An 18,220-nucleotide genomic window follows, 5' to 3' on the forward strand; every position below is an offset into this window, starting at 1 on the left:
CTGGGGCCGTGTCCCCAAGAGCTGTCCCTCACCCCCACAGATCTCCCGGGATGCAGATTTACGCAGCGCTAGGAGCTCTCCGACCCCGGGCACACAGACGTCCCTTATCTACAAAGTGCAGCAATGGGTGGATGATATGAAGCCATCAGCACTGGGAAAGACAAAGGCGAATTATTTAGGTGGTGCCGTATCTGGAGAAAGCCGGGATGAAATTTCCTCCCGGCCCTCGCAGGCTTCGCTGTGCTCTGCTTTTCGCTCAGGCGTTGCTTTCTGAGCCTCGCGAGTCTCACCGCATCCGTGGGCGTTGTTAATTTGAAAAATTTCCATTTTATTCCAGCCCGACGGAATAAAAATAAAAGCGGTGGAGGTAGTGCGAGCCCCTGGATCCGGCCGTGCAGAGGCACCGTGAGTCCCAGCCAGGACACCTGAAAAACGAGGCTTTTGGAGCAGCAGCAAGTTCAGCTCAAGCTGAAAAGCTGAGAGAAACAAGATTTCTCTCTCTCAAAAAAAAAAAAGTCTGAAAACTTCCCCAAAATACCCCTTTTTGCAGGTAGGTTTGAGTCAGCCGGGCTGTGAGGGCGGCTGCTGAGGGCTTGCTGCAAACAGCAGCCTCCCTGCACCGAGGCTGGCAGGGAGCACACCAAGGCGTTCACCAAAAGCACCCCATGGCCAAGCTGGGACCCTCGTGGGGACACACAGAGGTTTGGGGTCACGGCTGGTGGCTTGGCTTGGTTCTGCCACCGCTGCCCCCCCGGGGACGAGGCAGGAGGCTCCCCGTGGCCGGCTGGCAGCACTGGTGGTGTTGAGGGCCGGGCACGGCCTCTGCTGCAGTCGGCAGGGAGGGCAGCTGCACATCGGGTAATTGTGTGTGCAAATCACCCGCTCACACGCACAATTACCCCACCGATCACACGCACAATTACCCCGCTGCTCACACACACAATTACCTGACCGCCGGCACCACGCAGCCAAGGTCCCGGGGTGCTGCTCCAAGGTGCCCTGAGGCACTGGAGACCACTGTGAGCAAACAGAGTGGGCACGAAAAAGTAGCTTTCGCCCCCGCCTTTCTATTATTATTTTTCTATTATTATTATTTTTTTAAGGGACAAAGGGGAAGGAGGAGCCTTTGCCCCGTGTCACACCAGGAGGCTGCAGCAGGGGATCCCACACCCCATGCTTTGCCTTTCCTCCCCATGCCCACCCCGTTTGCTGAGGTGCCCTGGGTGCCTTGTGCGGCTGCAGCGCGGTTTGGAGGAGCCCTGCCTGCCTCTGAAGCACAAAGGCACCAAGAGATCAAGGCCACAGGCTGGGAACATCACCCCCAGCACGCATCCTTTGGGTACCATGGGCATGGGATTGATGCTCCCCGCAGTGACCCACCTGGCAGAATTGTCTCTGTGCCCAATTTCTGGCTAAAGAGCTTTTCAGAAACCGTCCTGTGCTTTTGTTTCAGGTGGAGCAAGGGAACGTGGTGCGTCTCTTGCTCTCTGCTACCCACGAACTCGTCAAGGCTTTCTGCAGCATATCTCAGCCCTGACACTCAGCACTCGAAAACAGGAGGGAGCAAGACATCCTTAAGAGTTGTTTATGAAAGCTTCAGCAGAGCTAACCCTTTAATACTGCCTTCAGCACAGGGAGAACAAAAAAAAAAAAAAAAAACAAACATTACAAGAAGTGCTCAGGAAGCAAAGGGAAAAAGAATTGGTATGTCTGCTTCAAAAGCAAGCGGGCTGCCAGCCACCTCCAGCCCCAGCTCCTCCCGAACTGTAAGCAAAATATTCCAGAAGTGTTTAACTTTGTCAGAAAGCCCTCTGAGAGGCCCGTCACCGTTCCAAGGAGCAAGGCGCAAACGGGACACTTGGCCAAACAACTGGCTGAGCGTGGAGGAAGAGCAGAGCCGCGCAGCTCACACACAGATGATGCACAGCCCTGCCTGCGGGGGGGCAGGAAGGCAGACACCAACCCAGAGCCCCAGAGGAGCCCTGCAGGCACCAAATCCTCACCTGATGCAAGCCCCCCTCCTGGGGGAACGACCAAACCGCGGGGTTTTGCTGCTTTTTGTTTGGTTTGCTGAGCACGGTTTGGTTTTCAGGGCAGAGCGTGGCTGTGGGTCCCCAGGGGGCCAGGAGCATCAGCACCCCACAGCCACACTTCGCCAGCTGAGCCTGCAAGAGATGCTGCACATTTCTGGGCGTAAACAAGCACCCGTCCTTGGCACCTCCACTTTGTACACCGCGAGAGGTCGAAATCCCATCGAGCCACCCTCAGCGGGAGCCGGCACGCAGCGCCTGGTAACCTTCAAGCGCTCCTTGAAAAAGCAAACTCCCCAAATCCTCTCCTTCAAAATAAAGGAACATAATTATGTGATTCGTCACTTTTTTTTTTTTTCCCCACACAGCTCCGTAACCTCCAGCCAAAGCTGTGCTTCACCAAGCGGAGTTTTGTCTGTGTAGCGCTCCCCTCATCTGCAGCAAGTTTTGCTGTAATTACAGAGATGTGTTGCAGACATTACACTCTCTACAATTAGTGCTAATTGCATTACATTGTCACAAAGAAGTCATTTATTCTCCATGAGCTCATGAGATTGGTCTGGACAGTTTAACAGAGCTGAGAAGTACTTAACGGCACGCTGCGCAAGTGGCCAGCCCAGCACCGCCCAGCGGCACTGCCTTTGGGGCAAATACGCAAGAAATTGGTTCCTCTGTGACCACAGCCCCCGGCAGGGCCAGAAACTTCTCGAGGAGGGAGGGTGAAATGGTTGAAATGCCATTTTTTTTTCCTTTTTTTGGAAGCAAGCCTGTCCTAGGCTGGTCACGGTTACGGAGGGTTTCCGCGGGAGGTCTGCCCGCAGGGAGGAAAGCAGCGGGCAGGCAGAAGCAGAGCTTTGTGCTGCCTCCTCTGCAAGGAGGTTCAGGGGCTGGGGGAGATTTGGGGCAGGCTCTGAGGGGCGAAAGGCTGGGTGAAGCCCTGCCATGAGACCCACGTTAAAACCCCATTTGCTTTATGGGGTATCTAACAAACCCAGAGCGGCTCAGGGCATCGCCCTGGCGCTCGCTCTCCTCCACAGCTCAGCACTGGAAAATTCCCCAATTTCCCCCCAGGCCTGTATCCTGGGATGCCCCAAGCACTTCACCTGCACCGTGCCCCCTTCACTTTACTGGGTTGGGACCTGACCCTTGGTCTTGTCTTTGCCTTTTGGTCGTGTCCTTAAGGTGTTTTCTACCTACACCTTCACTCCGGGCTCTGGTCCCCTGATGTCCCCTGCTATGGCAGCAGCCCGGTCCCGTGGCTGTCCCCAGCACTTGGCACCGCAGGAGGACAGTGAGGGGTCCCTAGGACAGCAGCGATGCTGGAGCAGGAGGCAGCGGGGGCCAGGATGGATGGGGAGGCTGGGGGAGAGCAGCGGGATGAGCGGCCGCAGAAAAACCCCGCGTGCACCGAGGGAAAGGCTCTGCCTTCGCCCCTACAGCCAGTTCGATCCTTTGTCAGCTGAATTGCTTGTGACGGGGCCCAGATGGGAACAGCTCGAGCACAAAAAGGAAAGGCCGATCATTTAGCGAGAGGCAAAGCTGACCTGGCAGGAGGCACCAAGGCGAGCAGGCTGCGAGGCTGCGAACTGCTGGAGCTAATGAAGCCGCCGCGCCCCGGGGGATGCGGGTGCCCAAACCCACACCCAGGGCTCCATGGGGGAATGGGGCTGAACCCAGGCTCCCGTTCAGGTGCAGAAGGCAGGCGGGCAGTTTGATGCTGAAGCACAGCACAGCTATGTAGGAATTAGGGCAGGGTTAGGAGAGCCTGGAGGAACAGCAGCAGACACCCATCATGATGGGGGGCTCGTCATGGGCATCGATATATAACCCTGGCTCCAAACGCCAGACAAGCTAAAGAGGATGGGAGAGGGCTGGGGGGGCACTGCAGCACCCCCAAACACGCCACCCCACAGCACAGCACAGCACACCACAATCAGGTCCCCTTCCTCATCACGCTTCATCCTGCTCCAAGAAATCACAAAGAACTCAAGAGGAACCTGGGATCTTTCGGCCCCTCCAGCAACAAGTTCCTAGGGGCGCACTGGGAGACCTGCCACCCCCTTACTGGTTGTACTGGGCCACCTTCGCGGTGCCCCCAGCTCCCCACAGGGGTGCACACCAGGGGCTGTAAGGGAAGCCTGCAGGCTCCTCGCCCCGTACGGCAGACGGCAGGCGCCCCACTGACACCCTCGCCTGGGAAACGGCCCAGCCTGGAGGGGCCCCGCTCCTTTCCAGGAAAATCCAGTAAATTTGATCTGCAGCTCTATCAAAAGCGAGGAGGGGAAAGAAAAAAAATTAGAAAAAAAAAAAAAGCGCCATTTTCCCAAAAGGTCTCCGGGCTCTTGGAGGAGGGAGGGGAGACGAGGGCCGGTGAGCGAATCCTGTGCCAAAAAAACTCAGCGCCCTGGCCGGGGGCCAGGCACTTTTCATGTGGATTTGCAGCCCCAGCCAGGAGATTCTCGGGTGCTGGAGGAGCCTTAACTCAAACCAGGTGCCTCGGAAAGGAAAACGCTCAAAAAGGCAAACTTGGTTGCTTTCCCTCAAAAACAACAAAGAGGGCAATCACGCACATTTCACTGAAATATCCTCCCTGGAAGGCAGCTCTCCGCGCTTCAAACAATCTGCTGAACACCCCCCCCGTCGGGCAGCCTGCATGAAACCCAAGCCCCCAGCGCTGCGGAGCCAAGCCCAGCGCCAGGCAGGGTGGCCGCGCGGCACAGGACATGCATGTGCCGGCCAAAAACTGCAGCAAACGGCTCCTGCTGCATCCCCAACAGTGCTTGTGAGCCAAACATCACCAGTACACTGCCATCACCACCACTGGGCACTGGAGATCTCTCTCATGGGTGATGGAGACAACCAGCGGGTCCCCCTCTGGGCTGGTGTCCCTGCTACAGGAGAGGGTAACGGCCTCACGTTGCACCAGGGAAGGTTTGGAGGGGATATCAGGGAGGATTTATCATGGAAAGGGCGGTTGGGAAGAGGTTGCCCGGGGGGGTGGGGGTGTCACCATCTCTGGAGGTATTTGAGATGTGTGGACGTGGCTTAGGGATGTGGTTTGGTAGTGTTAGGTCAGCGGTTGGACTCGATGATTTTAATGGTATTGTCCAACCTAAAAGACTGTAGGCTTCTAGGATAGGTGGTGCTGACAGCCCTGATGCATAAGAGCCCACGGGACCCCAGCATTCACCACCACAGAGCTCCCTCTCCCCAGCCCAGGCACATGAGCCACAAAGCCCACGCGGGCAGGGGGCAGCCGGGGCGCCCGACTCACCCCGCGATGACGATGAAGAAGTCCAGGCGGTTCCAGGTGTCTCCCAGGTAGCATTTCTTCCCAAAAATCCCCAGCGCGATCATCTTGACTATCATTTCCACGGCAAAAAAGGCAAAGATGAAATCGTCGAAGCTCTGCCAAAGGAAAGGGAGCGGGATGAAAAGGGAGCAGGACGAGGGGCGCACGGCCCCGCTGCCGGCCACCGCAGCTTTTTGCTGGGCAGGGAAGGGTCCCGCAGCCCTCCCGCCCCAAAGCCACACGTGCCCGGCCGTACCTGCAGGATGCGGCAGCGCGGTGAGTCGCAGGCAATGTCCTCGCAGGGGTGGAACATGCCCAGCGTCACGCAGTTGAGCAGGATCACCAGCATGCTCACCCGCTCGAACCAGCTGCACGGAGAGCGGTCAAGGAAGCAGCGGTGCCAAGCACAAGCCCCCCTCATCATCCCCTCGCCCCCAGGACTCCTGCACCCTGGTCCAGGTCTTTGTCCCCAGCTTAGTGGATAGGGAAAAGGAGGGGGGTGATGCCAGCAGGACCCCAAGATGCTTTGTCCCATCCGCGACACCCCACATGCTGTCTCCCCTCGCCCTGCTGCTCCCCAAGTTGTGCACTTAAATACCACAAGTTTTCCATAAAACTCCCATCAAACTTTAAAATATCCTTTTCTTACCCCTTCTTCCCTCACCTCCATTTGGCACCAGGCACAAAGAAACACCCCAACGCAGCACACCAGCAGTCACCACTGAATCAAAGACAATCCTTGTCTTTCCAGCAAGGCGCACGCCAAGAGCTGCTGCCCAAGGGTCAGATTTTGGGGTTTTTGCATGGAGACCCTGCCCGCTGTTTGGTACCCGAGTGGCAAACCGGTGGCATGTTCTCCCCGTGGTGACATCAGTGGCCGTGGCTAATGTGAAAAACGCTATAAAATTAAAGTTGCATGGCGAGACTGCTGAGTGCTGATATGATGGATTAAAAAATTAAATTAAAAGAATGATATAAACTTTTAGAAAAAAACACGCCATTAATTTCCTCTCCTGGCATTTCACAGAAAAGCACTTTAACAACATTACAATTTTCTATTAACTATGTCACAGCTTATCCCAGGGGCGTTTCCCTGAAGCCAGTGATTGAACTTTTCATTCCCAGTCCAAATTAAGGCTGTCAAAAACATTAACTGGCCGCCTAAAAGGCTTAGGGCTGCCGTGAGGCCCCACAGAGCCCATCCCCTGCCCAAACGTTGCCTCTCAGAGCAACGCCGAAGAGCTGAGCTGCTGGGACAGGCTCTGAGCACTTGCTTGGACGGAGCAAGGCGCGTTGCTGCAGCAAATCCTCCTGGGGAAGCTTCGAGCCTGGTACTGAATCTCTGCATCCTTCTTCCAGCCAACTCCTGGCTGCCAAGGGCACAAGGACACGAAACCAAGGAGCTGTCACCACCGGGGTTATCTGCCAGCACCAGGGCTTCCAGCTGTGGGCAGGACGCTCTGGGTCCCGTTGTATTCAGGAATATTTTAAGCCTTGACCTCCAGCTGCAAGGGGGAAGGCAGAGCACCTCGAGCGGGTGCCCCAACCCATGCCCGGTGTTGGGGACGTCCTTGCCTGGTGGCTACAGGGTCTTCTATAGGGCTGAAGCCTGGAAAAGTAAATTTGGAGGGGAGAGGCTGGGTTGGAAGCTCCTGGCCCCTGCTCCACGCTTGTCTTTGGGCTGGATCAAGCCGCACTTTAGGCAGGTCCTCGCCGCACCTTCACCACCTTGTAATTAGAGGTTTGCGTCTCATTTGAGGGATAACAAGGATGCCACGCTGCAGCTGGTGGGTGCAGAGCCCTGGAGGTGAGCCTGGGACACAGACACCCAGAGGTGAGCCTAGGACACGTGTCTGGTGAGGCCGACCAGCCCTGGCACAAGGCAAGCAGCATTCGGGGAGCTGCCAGCAGCTCGGTGCCGGCACCCAAACGAGCGCAGCCCCCGTCAGACGAGAGCTTTCACTGCGATGCAGAGCTGGGTGATGTTTTGGAGCCCGTGCTGTCGTGTTATCAGGCTGGAGAAGGAAAAGGTGTGGGGGAACCAGCAGGTGCCTGCCTGGCGGGGCGCGGGGCCGGAGCACGCGGTGCCGCAGGACGACCCCACTCCGATTCCTGCGAAATCACACGGGGCTGAGTCACCGCCTGGTCCCTGGCAATCTGGATCCTTTAATCTGAAGAAATGTTTACAAGATATCGGAATAGAAATTCCGACTGTCAGGTCGCGGCTACGGGCTGGAATATTTATCCCAAATATAGCCCTGCGGGGGCACGCACCGAGGGCACGCTGCAGGAGGGGGCAGGAGGCTCCGGTAGCAGCCGCGCCAAATCCGCGGGCGTTCTCTGGCCTGGGGGGGCTTGGAAAGCATCCACGGCTCTGCCAGTGATGAACTGCAAAGCCCTTCGAGAAAATCAGGAATTAAAGAGGAAAAAAAAAAGCCTGCAAGATCCCAAATTGGTGACAGAATGAGTGTGCGTCTGACAAGGGCTGCGCGAAATATTCAAGGCTCAGAAGGAGCCCGCTCGGTCGGATGGGAACCCGACGAGACAGACGGACAGATGGAAGCTTCCCCAGCCAGGCAAATCCTTGCAAATAAATTCTTTCCCGGCGGCAGAAGACAGGCCCAGCTCTCCTCACGTGGCCGAAATGAGAACACGACCTGGGTGGGTGCCTGGTCCCTGCGTTCACTGCCACAACGGGCACCCCGGCTCTGAGAACAGGCACCCCTCGGGTGGAAAAACAGCCTGGGGAGAGGGGGGCCGGGAGCAGGATGGGATTTTATCCGCTGCTGGCGTTTTTCTTTGCCCAGCTCTGACCGCAGACCCACTTATCAGCACATCGCTCCCTCAGGCAAACACATTTTCAGTCCAATATAACGCTTCTCCCTGATTAAATATCCCCGGGGCAGGGCCGGCACAGGAGCCTGCTGGTGCACAGGGCGATATGTTAATGTGCAGCTGATAGATCACAAGGTTGGGGGTTATTTTATTTTATTTTTTCCCTTTTTTTTTTTTTTTCCAGCTGAATGGAACTTCAAGCTCTTTCTTCTGCTAATGGGATTTTCAGAGCCACACAAAGTGCTGATGGCTACGGCTTTGTACCTACTGTTGTTTGAGGGAGAGGCTGACAAAGGAAAACTTCAATTAGCAGCAGCAGAAGGTGCTTTATTGAATACTGCTTGCTGCTGCTGCCTTGGCAGCGAAGGGGCAAAGCTGAGCAGGGAGCACAGGGCTTAGGAAGCCCCACACAGACCCCACTGCTCCTCGCCACGCTGAGTGGCACCGCATCAGGACCGCACCCTGCACCAAGGCACTGCTGGTGCCGAGCTGGCCCTGCGGTGGCTGTGCCCTCCTGGTGCAGAGAACCCGTGTCACACATGCACGACCAACACTCAAAACAGTCCTCTCCATGCCACGGGACGCTGGAGAGTCCCCAATTTTGGGGTCACCTGCCCACCCCAAGCCATTCTTAAAACCCCACAATTTTACCATCGGCTTGGTCGGAGCTGAAACTCTCACAGGTGCTCCCTTTCCAGAAAGATCCAGCAAGACTTTTGCCGTGACCTCTCTCTGAAATTGTAAATAATGAAAAGCACAAGAAAATTAAAAAAAAAAAAAAAAAAAACAGAAGCCAAGTGCTTGTGAGGAAAGGAGCCTTCACCCTGAACGAACGCCCTCAAACGCCTCCCCCCGGCGCCACCTGCGTGCGCACAGCTGAGCACGACCTCCCGTAATTAAGAGGCAAGAACCCAGGATTCAATTAGCCAGCGCTACCCAGCTTAATATAATCAAAAGAGAAAGATATTGCATTATGCTCGCTATGATTCGGTTGCAGAAGTTTGGATCAAATTTGCCAGCAAGGGAATTAAAAGGGACGATGCTGCTGGAGGGCAGCAGCAGCTGCAGGCGCGCTCCTTGGCACGGGGGTGGCAGCACCAGGACAGTTCCTGGGCATTTCCCTCCTGCCCTGCAAAGTTTTTGCTCTCTGGGACAGCTGCTGCTGTTCAGCAAACCTGCAGAAAGTGCTGGCGAGGCCTGGAAATTCTTGTGCAAATGTGATGCGAAAATTGGGTTGAAATGACAGCCTTCCCCTGCAGTGCCACCGAGTCCCACCAGCTTAGGAGCGACGCCGGGATAAGCCGCAGACGTTAATGAGAACGGAGTTTTAGGCTTCGTTCCTATCATCAATTCCAGAAATAGCCCCTTTGACAAGAGCATAATGGGACTTCCAGGGTCTGGCCTTTGGGGGAGAGGGAGGCGGCAGCCACCAAAATCCTAAAACATTAATTCAGGCCGCTCGCGAGGGAAGTGAAAAGCCCTTAGAATTAATCTGCCTCACGGATGGAAATAAAATATATGGAAATAAAAACCCCTTCCCAGCTCTGCCACCCACCGCCCAGGCCACCAGGAGGAGGCTCCGAATGTCACACCTGGCAGAAAGGTTATAGGATTCCTGCCGCAATCCTACCCCAACCCTGCACAATTAATTGGGGTTTATTTCATTTTTTTAATGGTATTCCTTCAAAATTAAGGGCAGCAGCCACGTCGTGCTTCCAGCACGTGCAAGAGGCACCGCAGCCCCTGGGAGCTCTCCAAACATCACGGTGCCACCCCGAAAGCACGGCCATGGTGTGGGGACAAGCAAGAACACATGAAGTTTTGGCAGGGATGGCCTCTGGGGACATTGTCTGGCCTCTTGTGCTCCCCCCTTGCTCTGCAGCTCTCTCAGACTGCTTCCCCTCAGCCCTGGGAGGTTGTTTTAATTCTTGCAGCTTTGCGATTACACCTGGGAAACCCAAACAGGGCAATTATTCATGCCACAGGGTTTGAGATTTCATTTCCTTGCAGCCATTGCAGGTGCTGCACTGTGGCACCCCCTGCACCACAGCCACACCGAGACCTAAAGGCAGCCAAAACCCCACAAAGTGCCCCCAAAATGCCACTGGCACCCATCAGAGCGCAGAGGAGGTTCATCGCTGCTTGGCAGGGAAGCAAAACTCTTTAATAGAGGAAAATAGGAATTTCTGGGATTAAATGTCTTAATCGCCTTTTCATTTTCTCCCAAAGATTTCAAACCTGTGCTGCCAGAGATGCTCAGGGGAGGCTTCCCCCTGCCTGGGAAACGCAGCCGCTGCTCCAGGGGAGCGTGGCGCCTGCTCTGCAGCACAGAGGAGCCTGCTCAGGTGATGGAGTGAGAAAGGATGCTGTATTTGGAGGGGCTGAAGCACGATAAAAGAGGTGTTTTGTCAGAAAAAGAAAAAAAAAAATCCTGACAAGGCTCTTGCTTGCCTGACTGCTGCAGAATTGTTTCCCCTTTGCCTTTTAGATTCAAACTTCAAGCTTTTTTTTTTTTTTCCAGCAACCAAAAGGGTTTAAAATCTTACTGCTTAAAGAGAAAAAAAAAATGCAGATAAAAAGAACCCTGCGAGCTGAGTGCCTTGCATAATCCCCAAACTTCAGGAGCTGGAGCTTTTAAGCAGAGCCCTGCGTATCGCTGGCAATTAGCTCCTGAGCTGGGAGGGCTGGCACGGCCACCAGCAGCCCGGCCACGGGAACAGCACCAGAGGGGGGGGAGCTGTTTTTGATAGGAAATTAAATAACATGATAAAATCCCAAGCTAGAGCACTTCGGTGTGCATTTAGCCCAGATTCCCGTTGCTGTCCTGCTCACACCTGTCCCATGGAGGGGTGCGGGAGAGGCACGGCGGAGGCTTGGGGCACCCGTTAGGAACCACAGGGAGCCCTGGGTCCAGCTTCCCACACCATTCCCAACACGCTGCCCTAACAGCACTCAGCAAAACCCCAACCTCTCACCCTCTCCATACCCATCACCTTTCCAGCACCTTCTGCTGACATTTCAGGGCTGTGGGGTCAGGCTCCAGTCCCCACCACCCCATCCCCTAACACCCCATCCCTTGTGGCTCCCAGCCCACCCCGTTAGGAAGCCCCAAGGAGCAGCGCCCTCCCCAGCAGCTCATGCGTGGCATTTGACAAGATGCTGTCGTGAGCAGCAAAATCCTCCCTGATGGACTCCCCCGCTGCAGGAGGGACCAGGGGTCGCAATTTAGAACTCGCTAAGTACGCCGGAGCCACCACCGGTGCTCGATAATATATTTAAGGCTCCTTCTCCCACCACGCCTTAAGTGTGGAGTGGATACACACTCAACCCCCAAATACACAGCTTTTAAATGCACTGGCTGCAAAAAGTCCCTTAAAAAAGCCTGCCCTTAGAGCTCGCCGGTGATGGATATGGCAGAGCAGCACTGCTGGCTGCTCACCCAGGAAATATTCCCAGCACGACGCTCCGCCACCTCCCAGCCATGCATGCTCATGGCGGGGGGAAACCGAGGAAATCCAAGAGCTTGCTGCACCGCAGCTTTCCCTCGTGCCCCAGCAAACAAGTGCAGCAAGCTGGTGCTCGGCAAGGCAAAGCCCCCACGTGCACAGAGCCTCCCGCACAGCTCCGGGCACAGGCTGCCAGCAGCAGGGCAAGGGTGCCCCGAGGAGCCCCAAAATCAGCCGTGCTTCCTGCAGCGGGCAGTGCCCGTGCCCTACAGCCTCCGCCTCGCTCGGGATATTTGGGGTACTCCCAGGTTTTCACCGTCCCCAATTCAGCTTGCTGCATTGCCCAAGACCAAACCGTTATGCAAGGCTTCCCAAACAAGTTGCGGCGCAATCTTTACAACATCCTACACCGACACGTCGTTGGGATATGTCACATATTTGTCTTATTTTGTTCCTTCTTTGTCCTTTTTTTAGTCTCCTTCTACTTTTTTCCCCCTTGGAAGTACGCTGGTTCCCATGGCAACAATGATGTTATGGGCATGGACAGAGCTCGGTGACGTCCACGAGCTGGGTATGGGGCGGATTTATGTAACGCCCGCGGAGCTCAGGAGCGGCAGCGATGCCTCTGCGCGGCCGCACTCGGGGCAGGAGCGGTCCCGTGCCGGGGACTCCGCGGCGGTCAGCCAGGCTCAGCCCGAAGCAGGAAGGATGGAGAGGGCAGGGCAGAGCGGAGGAGATCCCAAACACATGGGATGGCAGACTGGGATAAAGCGGAGAAAAATAGATTTGTGTGTTTAGGGTATTTGCTTGGAGAACATCCCCTGCACTTCACTGCTGGAGCAGAGGGCAGAGCAGGGTTTGTGGTGGCAGGCAAAGAGGGAAACCCCTGCAGCCCCCATAAACAGGCAGGGAGCAGCCCTGGGAGGCTCCTGCAGGCTTCAAAACCTGAGCAAAACCAGCGCGTTTCCCATTTTCCCATTTCCTATTTTCACCAGCCAGTGATTTACGCCCTTCCCCAGGGCAGCGCACAGATGGAGGGGATGTCTCCCTCCTTCTCCTCCTCTTCCTCCTCCTCCTCCTCTTCCAGTGGTGCCTGAGGAGGAAGCTCCCAAAGCAAGGTGCTGCCGTGCCCAGCACCACCTCGAGTCCCCCACTGCCCACGGACCCATCCAGAGCCCAAACCCCTCTCCCTTCACCCCCGCATCCTTGGGGTGCCCCCCCAAACCCTGCCAGCAGCCCGCACGCGCCCTCACCAAGCCCCAGCCTATTAAAAATACACGAGGCGAGCGCATGAAAGATTCATCCAGGGCAGGAGGTGTCGGCAGCTGCAGCGGGGCACGCAGGAACTGCACAGCTCAGCGAGGTCAGCAGCAGCCACTGATTAGTGCAGCGATTCCCTAATTGCCCTAACAAGGGGGTGGCAGGAAGTCAATACAGCGAGGTATCGGGCCGAGGACCACAAACCCGCCTGGGTGATGCTGCTGCAGCTGGAGAAGGGAAGGCAGCTCAGGCAGAAAGGGAATTCCCTCTGCTGAGACAGAGCCAGGGAAAGCCTCGTAGGGAAGAGCTGGTAGGAAAGGAGCTGGGAGCCGAGCACGCTGAACAAATCATCTCCATATCCATTGGAGATGCACGACCAGCTTCTACTCCCAGCTCTCCCGAGCCACCATCCTTCTGCAGGCGCCTGGGTGAGGGATGCTCGCGGGTGAGATTTGAGATGGGGAACAGAGGCACCGGGCACGAGGGGTGCTCGGGGCTGAGCCTCCTGCAGCAGCACAGGAGGAGGTGCTGCCCCTGGTGCCCAGGGGCCAGGTTTGTCGGATGCCAGACCCATGAGCAAGTTCCTTGCCCAGATCTCCAGAGGGAAGCAGCTCTGGGGCATTTCCAAGAGGGCATTTCTATTCATTTTTACCCCTTCCAACGAGAGGGTACTGCTCAGGTTTGCCTCTCCCCACCACCTGCCCTCCAAAGAGCATCCTCCAGGCCTGGGAAAGACAGAGGCTCCACGCACTCCCTCCTTTCTGGAAGCGATGGAGCTCACACCCTGGGGTTTGTCCGTTTGCTCTCCATAGACAGGGTGAAAACCAGCTTGGGAATGAGCAGAGGAACAGCTCCAGGCAGGGCAGGCAGGGCAGCAGTGTTACAGTCCCCTTCCCTGCTGCGCCAGCTCCAGCATAACCTGGGAGCGCCCGGCTGCCGGCCACGGCTGCTGCAGCAGCTCCCTCCTCTTTCCCACCCTGGTATTTTAATCACAGAAGGGCATGAGCTCAAAGCCCCCGGGGAAACCCAGCCAAGCTCTGCAAAAAGCTCAGAGGACAAACCCAAGGACAAACCCGGCATCGTTTTAACCCTACAGACCGAGGCAGGGCAGACGCTGTAGGAACCAGCATCAAGGGATGCAGGTGACACATAAAGCAGATCAGGGGCTGTACCCCGTGTCCCCCCAGTTTTCCCTGCACTGTCACCAGCGCCATGCCCTGGGGACACCATTTGGGGCCGCTCCACAGGGCAATCCCTGGGGATCCTCAGTTTCCACAACATCGATGATAACCAGGGTGACAGCCTCCTCCAGGAGCCCACGGGAGCTGTACCCAGCTACCCAACTACCAAGCCCTTTCCACTTAATGGCTTACAGCAATTAACACCGGGTATCATTTTCCATGCAAAGGTGTTTGCATGGAAAAGCTTTGGGGCAACTCGAAGCACCCACAAAGTTTTGGCTACATTTTCCAACCTGGCTTCCAAAAAAAAAAAAATATTTACAAAGTCTGAATGACGACAAGTTTCCAACTGGACTGCTTCTGTTTCACTTGGAAACGGAGCCAACGTTTCCTTTCTAAAAAAACACCAACACAAAATACAATCTTTCACTGCAGGTTAAGTACTTAATTAGACAGAGACCATCTTGCACGCTTCAGATTTTCAAGCCTAAGCCCAGAAATACAGAGTGCTCCTCGGCGCGAGCTTCCACACCTGGGTGAGCATCGAGAGCATCACCCTGCGGGTGGGGGCAGCGGCAGAGAGCACCTCACGCGCTGCTGGGGACAGAGCTGGTCCCCCCCCGACAGCAGCATCACACCGAATTTCCCCAGCACCGAGGGGATGAAGAGTTTGAAGCAGCGGGTGCCGTGCACAGCTCCCCAGCAGCGCTGCCCCGTACCTGAATCACTCCTCCAGGTGTCTGCAGGTGACGTCCCCGTGCGTGAGCTGAAACATCCTGATGCCGTGTCAAAATATCACGGTGACTACATGTGACTAAACACCAGCACGGGATCAGGCTTGTGCGGGACAAGGCAGCGCGGCGAGCTCGCTTCCCAAAGTTTGCTTCCCCAAACTTGCTGCCTGTGGGCACAGCACAGGGGGTGCCTGCACCAGCCAGCTGGGGGCTAGGGCAAGGCTCCCCCTCCGGCTCCTTGCCACACACTTGGTCCATTACTCCCAGTGCACAAATCTTTGTGAAACTAAAGAATTTCCACAAAATAAAACCCTGCGGTTTCTCCCTTAATAAGCCTTGCTGAAACAACCGCAGGCTGCAGCTCGTGCCCTTCACTGCCCTGCCCCCTGCTCTGCCACAGCCTCACCTTCCCCTCCTGCTCCCCATCCACTTCTCACTTCTGTTATCTGCGGCTGAAGCTCTCAGAAACAGCTGAGAAAGCTCCAGCCTCCCCGTTCCAGCTGATCACCGGTACCTCTCTCAGTCCCAGGTGGTTTAATCGTCTGCCCTCTAATGCAAAATGCGTGTTCCCCTCCTAACGAATAACGTGAAAGGCAAGGAGGAAGCAGAAAATAAAGCCATCGTGGATGGGGCCACTCGGTGTTTGTCTTCTTCCTAATCCCATTACTGCTCTGGAGGAGGTCTGGGTGTTACGGCCCCATCTTCAGCAGCTGCTCTGCTTTCCCTCTGAACCCTGGAGACGGGGCCCTAATGAATCCCACAGCCAGAAGCAGGTTTTAAGCACCACAGCAGCACCTCCGACAGAAACCAGGCTCGGAGCATCTCGCAGCCCTGACACCCATCTGTTCCCCGAGCCCTGCCGGTGCCGAGAGGAGGGTGTGCGAGCACGGGGCGGGGGAACCCAGCACTTCCAAGCGCTCGCCAACCATTTGCACCTCATCAAATTCTCATTGCCTTTGCCTGGAACAAGTGCAGTGACCGCAGCATCCCTGGTTACAAAAACCATCGCATCTGCAGCAACCTCCAGTGCCGCTGCTGGGGCGCAGCACGGGCAGAGCTGGCCCAGGACACGATGGGGACGCAGGAGGAGAGTGCCTGCTGCAACCAGCACCACGACGGGCTTACAACTGGGTGTACAACCACCCCCCATCCCCTCCCAGCCCTGCAGGGCTCCCACCCCGTGCCTCTGGCTGTGTGTAAACGCTGCGGGGAGCCGAATTAGCAGGAGCAGAGCAGCTGGGGGAAGGAGGGTGGCTTTGTGCGCCTTGCCAGGCTGCTTTGCTCCTGCCTTCCTCCTCTGCGGCAGCCCAACTTCGGGAACATCCCAGGCAGGTGACATCTATAAAACCCCCCAGCCTGCCACGTCCTTCCCAAAGCAGAACCATTTCCTAGGAGGAGAGCATCCTGCAGGGCCCGCCGCAGGGCTCCGGGGTACAACTGCCCAGCCTGAGCCAGCATTTTGGGAACAGCTCCCCCTCCCAGGCTTGTCCCCAGGTCACACTTGTTCAGATTTGGGATTCCCACGAAGATCACCAAACGCAAAGCTTGGCTTGTGCACGCGTCAGCATTTATTCCTGGTTAGAGTGACCCTGGAAACCTTTCTGTCTGCTCAGCTGAGCGAGCCAGATTGCATTTTCCTTTAAGGAGCATGCTAAATAATTTTATTTTTATTGTTATGTGCGTATATATTTGCTAAATAACTTCCAAAGGTTGGGGCCTGACAAAGGGGCTTTAAAAATTGGATCAACTTTTGCTCTCCAAGCCTGCCCTGACCCCAGGGCAATCAAAGGGCACTGACCTCACCTGGGCAAAACACAGCTCCTCCTGCACAGAAACCCTTCATCCCCGCTTAAATTCAGAGAAATTTGGATGAATTTGCTCTCGTTAGATTCATCTCCTGGTGTCCTGGCAGGACTCGTGGCAGTGCCAAGCGAAGGCAGCTCCCACCCCATGCCACCTCTGCAGGCCGACGGAGCCCGGCTCCTTCCAGGTTTCACCCCAGGGACCTAACCTGGGGTCTGTTAAAACCAGGCCATTTATTTAGGTGCTGAGATATGGACTGAAACGGCTAAAATTAGCCCGGGAAGTTGCACTTTTATGGCTTTCTCATCCCATGCCTCAGTTTCTAAAACCAGGGAAGAAAAATCATTTCTCTCCCAGCCTTTCAGAAGCACGTGGAGATCTTCGGGTGGCAGTGCGCTTCGGTGCAGACGTCTTCATTATTCTTCCCCTCCACAGAGCAGCGTTAAATCTTTCCCCATATAAAGTCATTTTCTAAATTAGGTAAAGACGGTGAGTTTTGCGCTGAGCACATGTGGATATTTTTATAAAATGTTTAAAACTTCTCGTCTGACTTCTCCTTCCCTTGAAGGACAACGCTCTGAATTAAACCCTCCTGTGACCCCGATTCGTTTCGCCCTCGAGTGCTTGCGAGCAAGACTTGGCCAAGAAGTAACGTTAGCGAGCTCCAATCGTCACGGGTAATAAGATAAATAATAGAATGGCAAAAAAAATAATAATAAATGGCAAAGGTTGGGGACACGCGCTGCTCGGACTGCCTGGGAAGAGCCAGGCTGGGGATGCTCGGGGACAGTCCCTGGAAGTTTTACCCATCACTTTGGCTGCCCAGCCCCAGCCAGGCAAGCCCCCACAAATCCCACGGCTGAGTTCCCAGCATCGTCTCCAATTTCCACCCAGCATCATCTCCGATTCTCCAATTTCCACCCCTTCCTCCCTGCGCTCTGCTAGGAAGCCCCGCAGCCACCTCTGGGGGTCCACACCGTGGGTCCTGGCCGTGGTGCGGGGCCAGCAGCGGGTGTGGGGGCCCCGATCACCTCCCATGGGTCCCGTACCCGGCCCTGGTCCCCTCCCGTGCGTCCTGCACCCACGCGGGCAGCTCCAGCCACTGCCTGGGAAAGGGCGAGCACGGTCACACGCCGGGGAGAGGGAGCCAGCGCCAAGCTGGGCAGGGCTGCAGCGTGCTTAACCCTTGGAGAGCCCTCCTAAAGGGGGAAATGTTTGCCAGGTACAGGGGTTACGGTGCTGGGAGCTACGTGGGGAAGGGATGGAGCTGCCCTCGGTTGGGAAATGTGGTCCCTGCTGCCCAGGGACTCGCTGCTGCCCTGCGCTGGTAGCGGGGAGAGCCCAGTCCTGGATCAAGGAGGCTGAAATGCCATCGGGTGCAAGGAAAGGGGGAGCGAAAGGCAAAGGGGGAGGCAGCAGCAGAGCCACGGGGTGCTAGCCTGAGCAGCTTGGTGAGCACACAAACATTTTTACAAGGTGCTCGCCCTCGCCAGGGGCTTTGCCCCCCTGGTTGTGGCGCAGAGCCGCGCTGCCACGGCACGGCCGATCCTGAGCACGGACGGCAAACACGGGAAAGGTCACGGTGCTGCGGCCCTGCGAGCTCAGGCAAAGCTGTGTCAACAGGGAAAAGGGCTGAGCT

At 56.2% G+C, this 18,220-nt stretch overlaps 1 protein-coding gene across 23 annotated transcripts in view; it reads right to left on the reverse strand.

Moving 5' to 3' along the window:
• Nucleotides 1-18,220, reverse strand: part of CACNA1G (calcium voltage-gated channel subunit alpha1 G) — a 130,297-nt gene that overhangs the window by 91,550 nt on the left and 20,527 nt on the right. For all 23 annotated transcript variants that reach the window (XM_068654816.1, XM_068654821.1, XM_068654815.1 and 20 more), the window contains exons 2-3: nucleotides 5,579-5,690; nucleotides 5,305-5,438 (exon numbers count right to left, since the gene is read on the reverse strand). In XM_068654816.1, coding sequence (XP_068510917.1) covers nucleotides 5,305-5,438; nucleotides 5,579-5,690 — 246 coding nt within the window. The remainder of the gene's footprint in view (nucleotides 1-5,304; nucleotides 5,439-5,578; nucleotides 5,691-18,220) is intronic.

The sequence above is a fragment of the Anas acuta genome, chromosome 18 (assembly GCF_963932015.1).
Source record: "Anas acuta chromosome 18, bAnaAcu1.1, whole genome shotgun sequence".
NCBI lineage: Eukaryota > Metazoa > Chordata > Aves > Anseriformes > Anatidae > Anas > Anas acuta.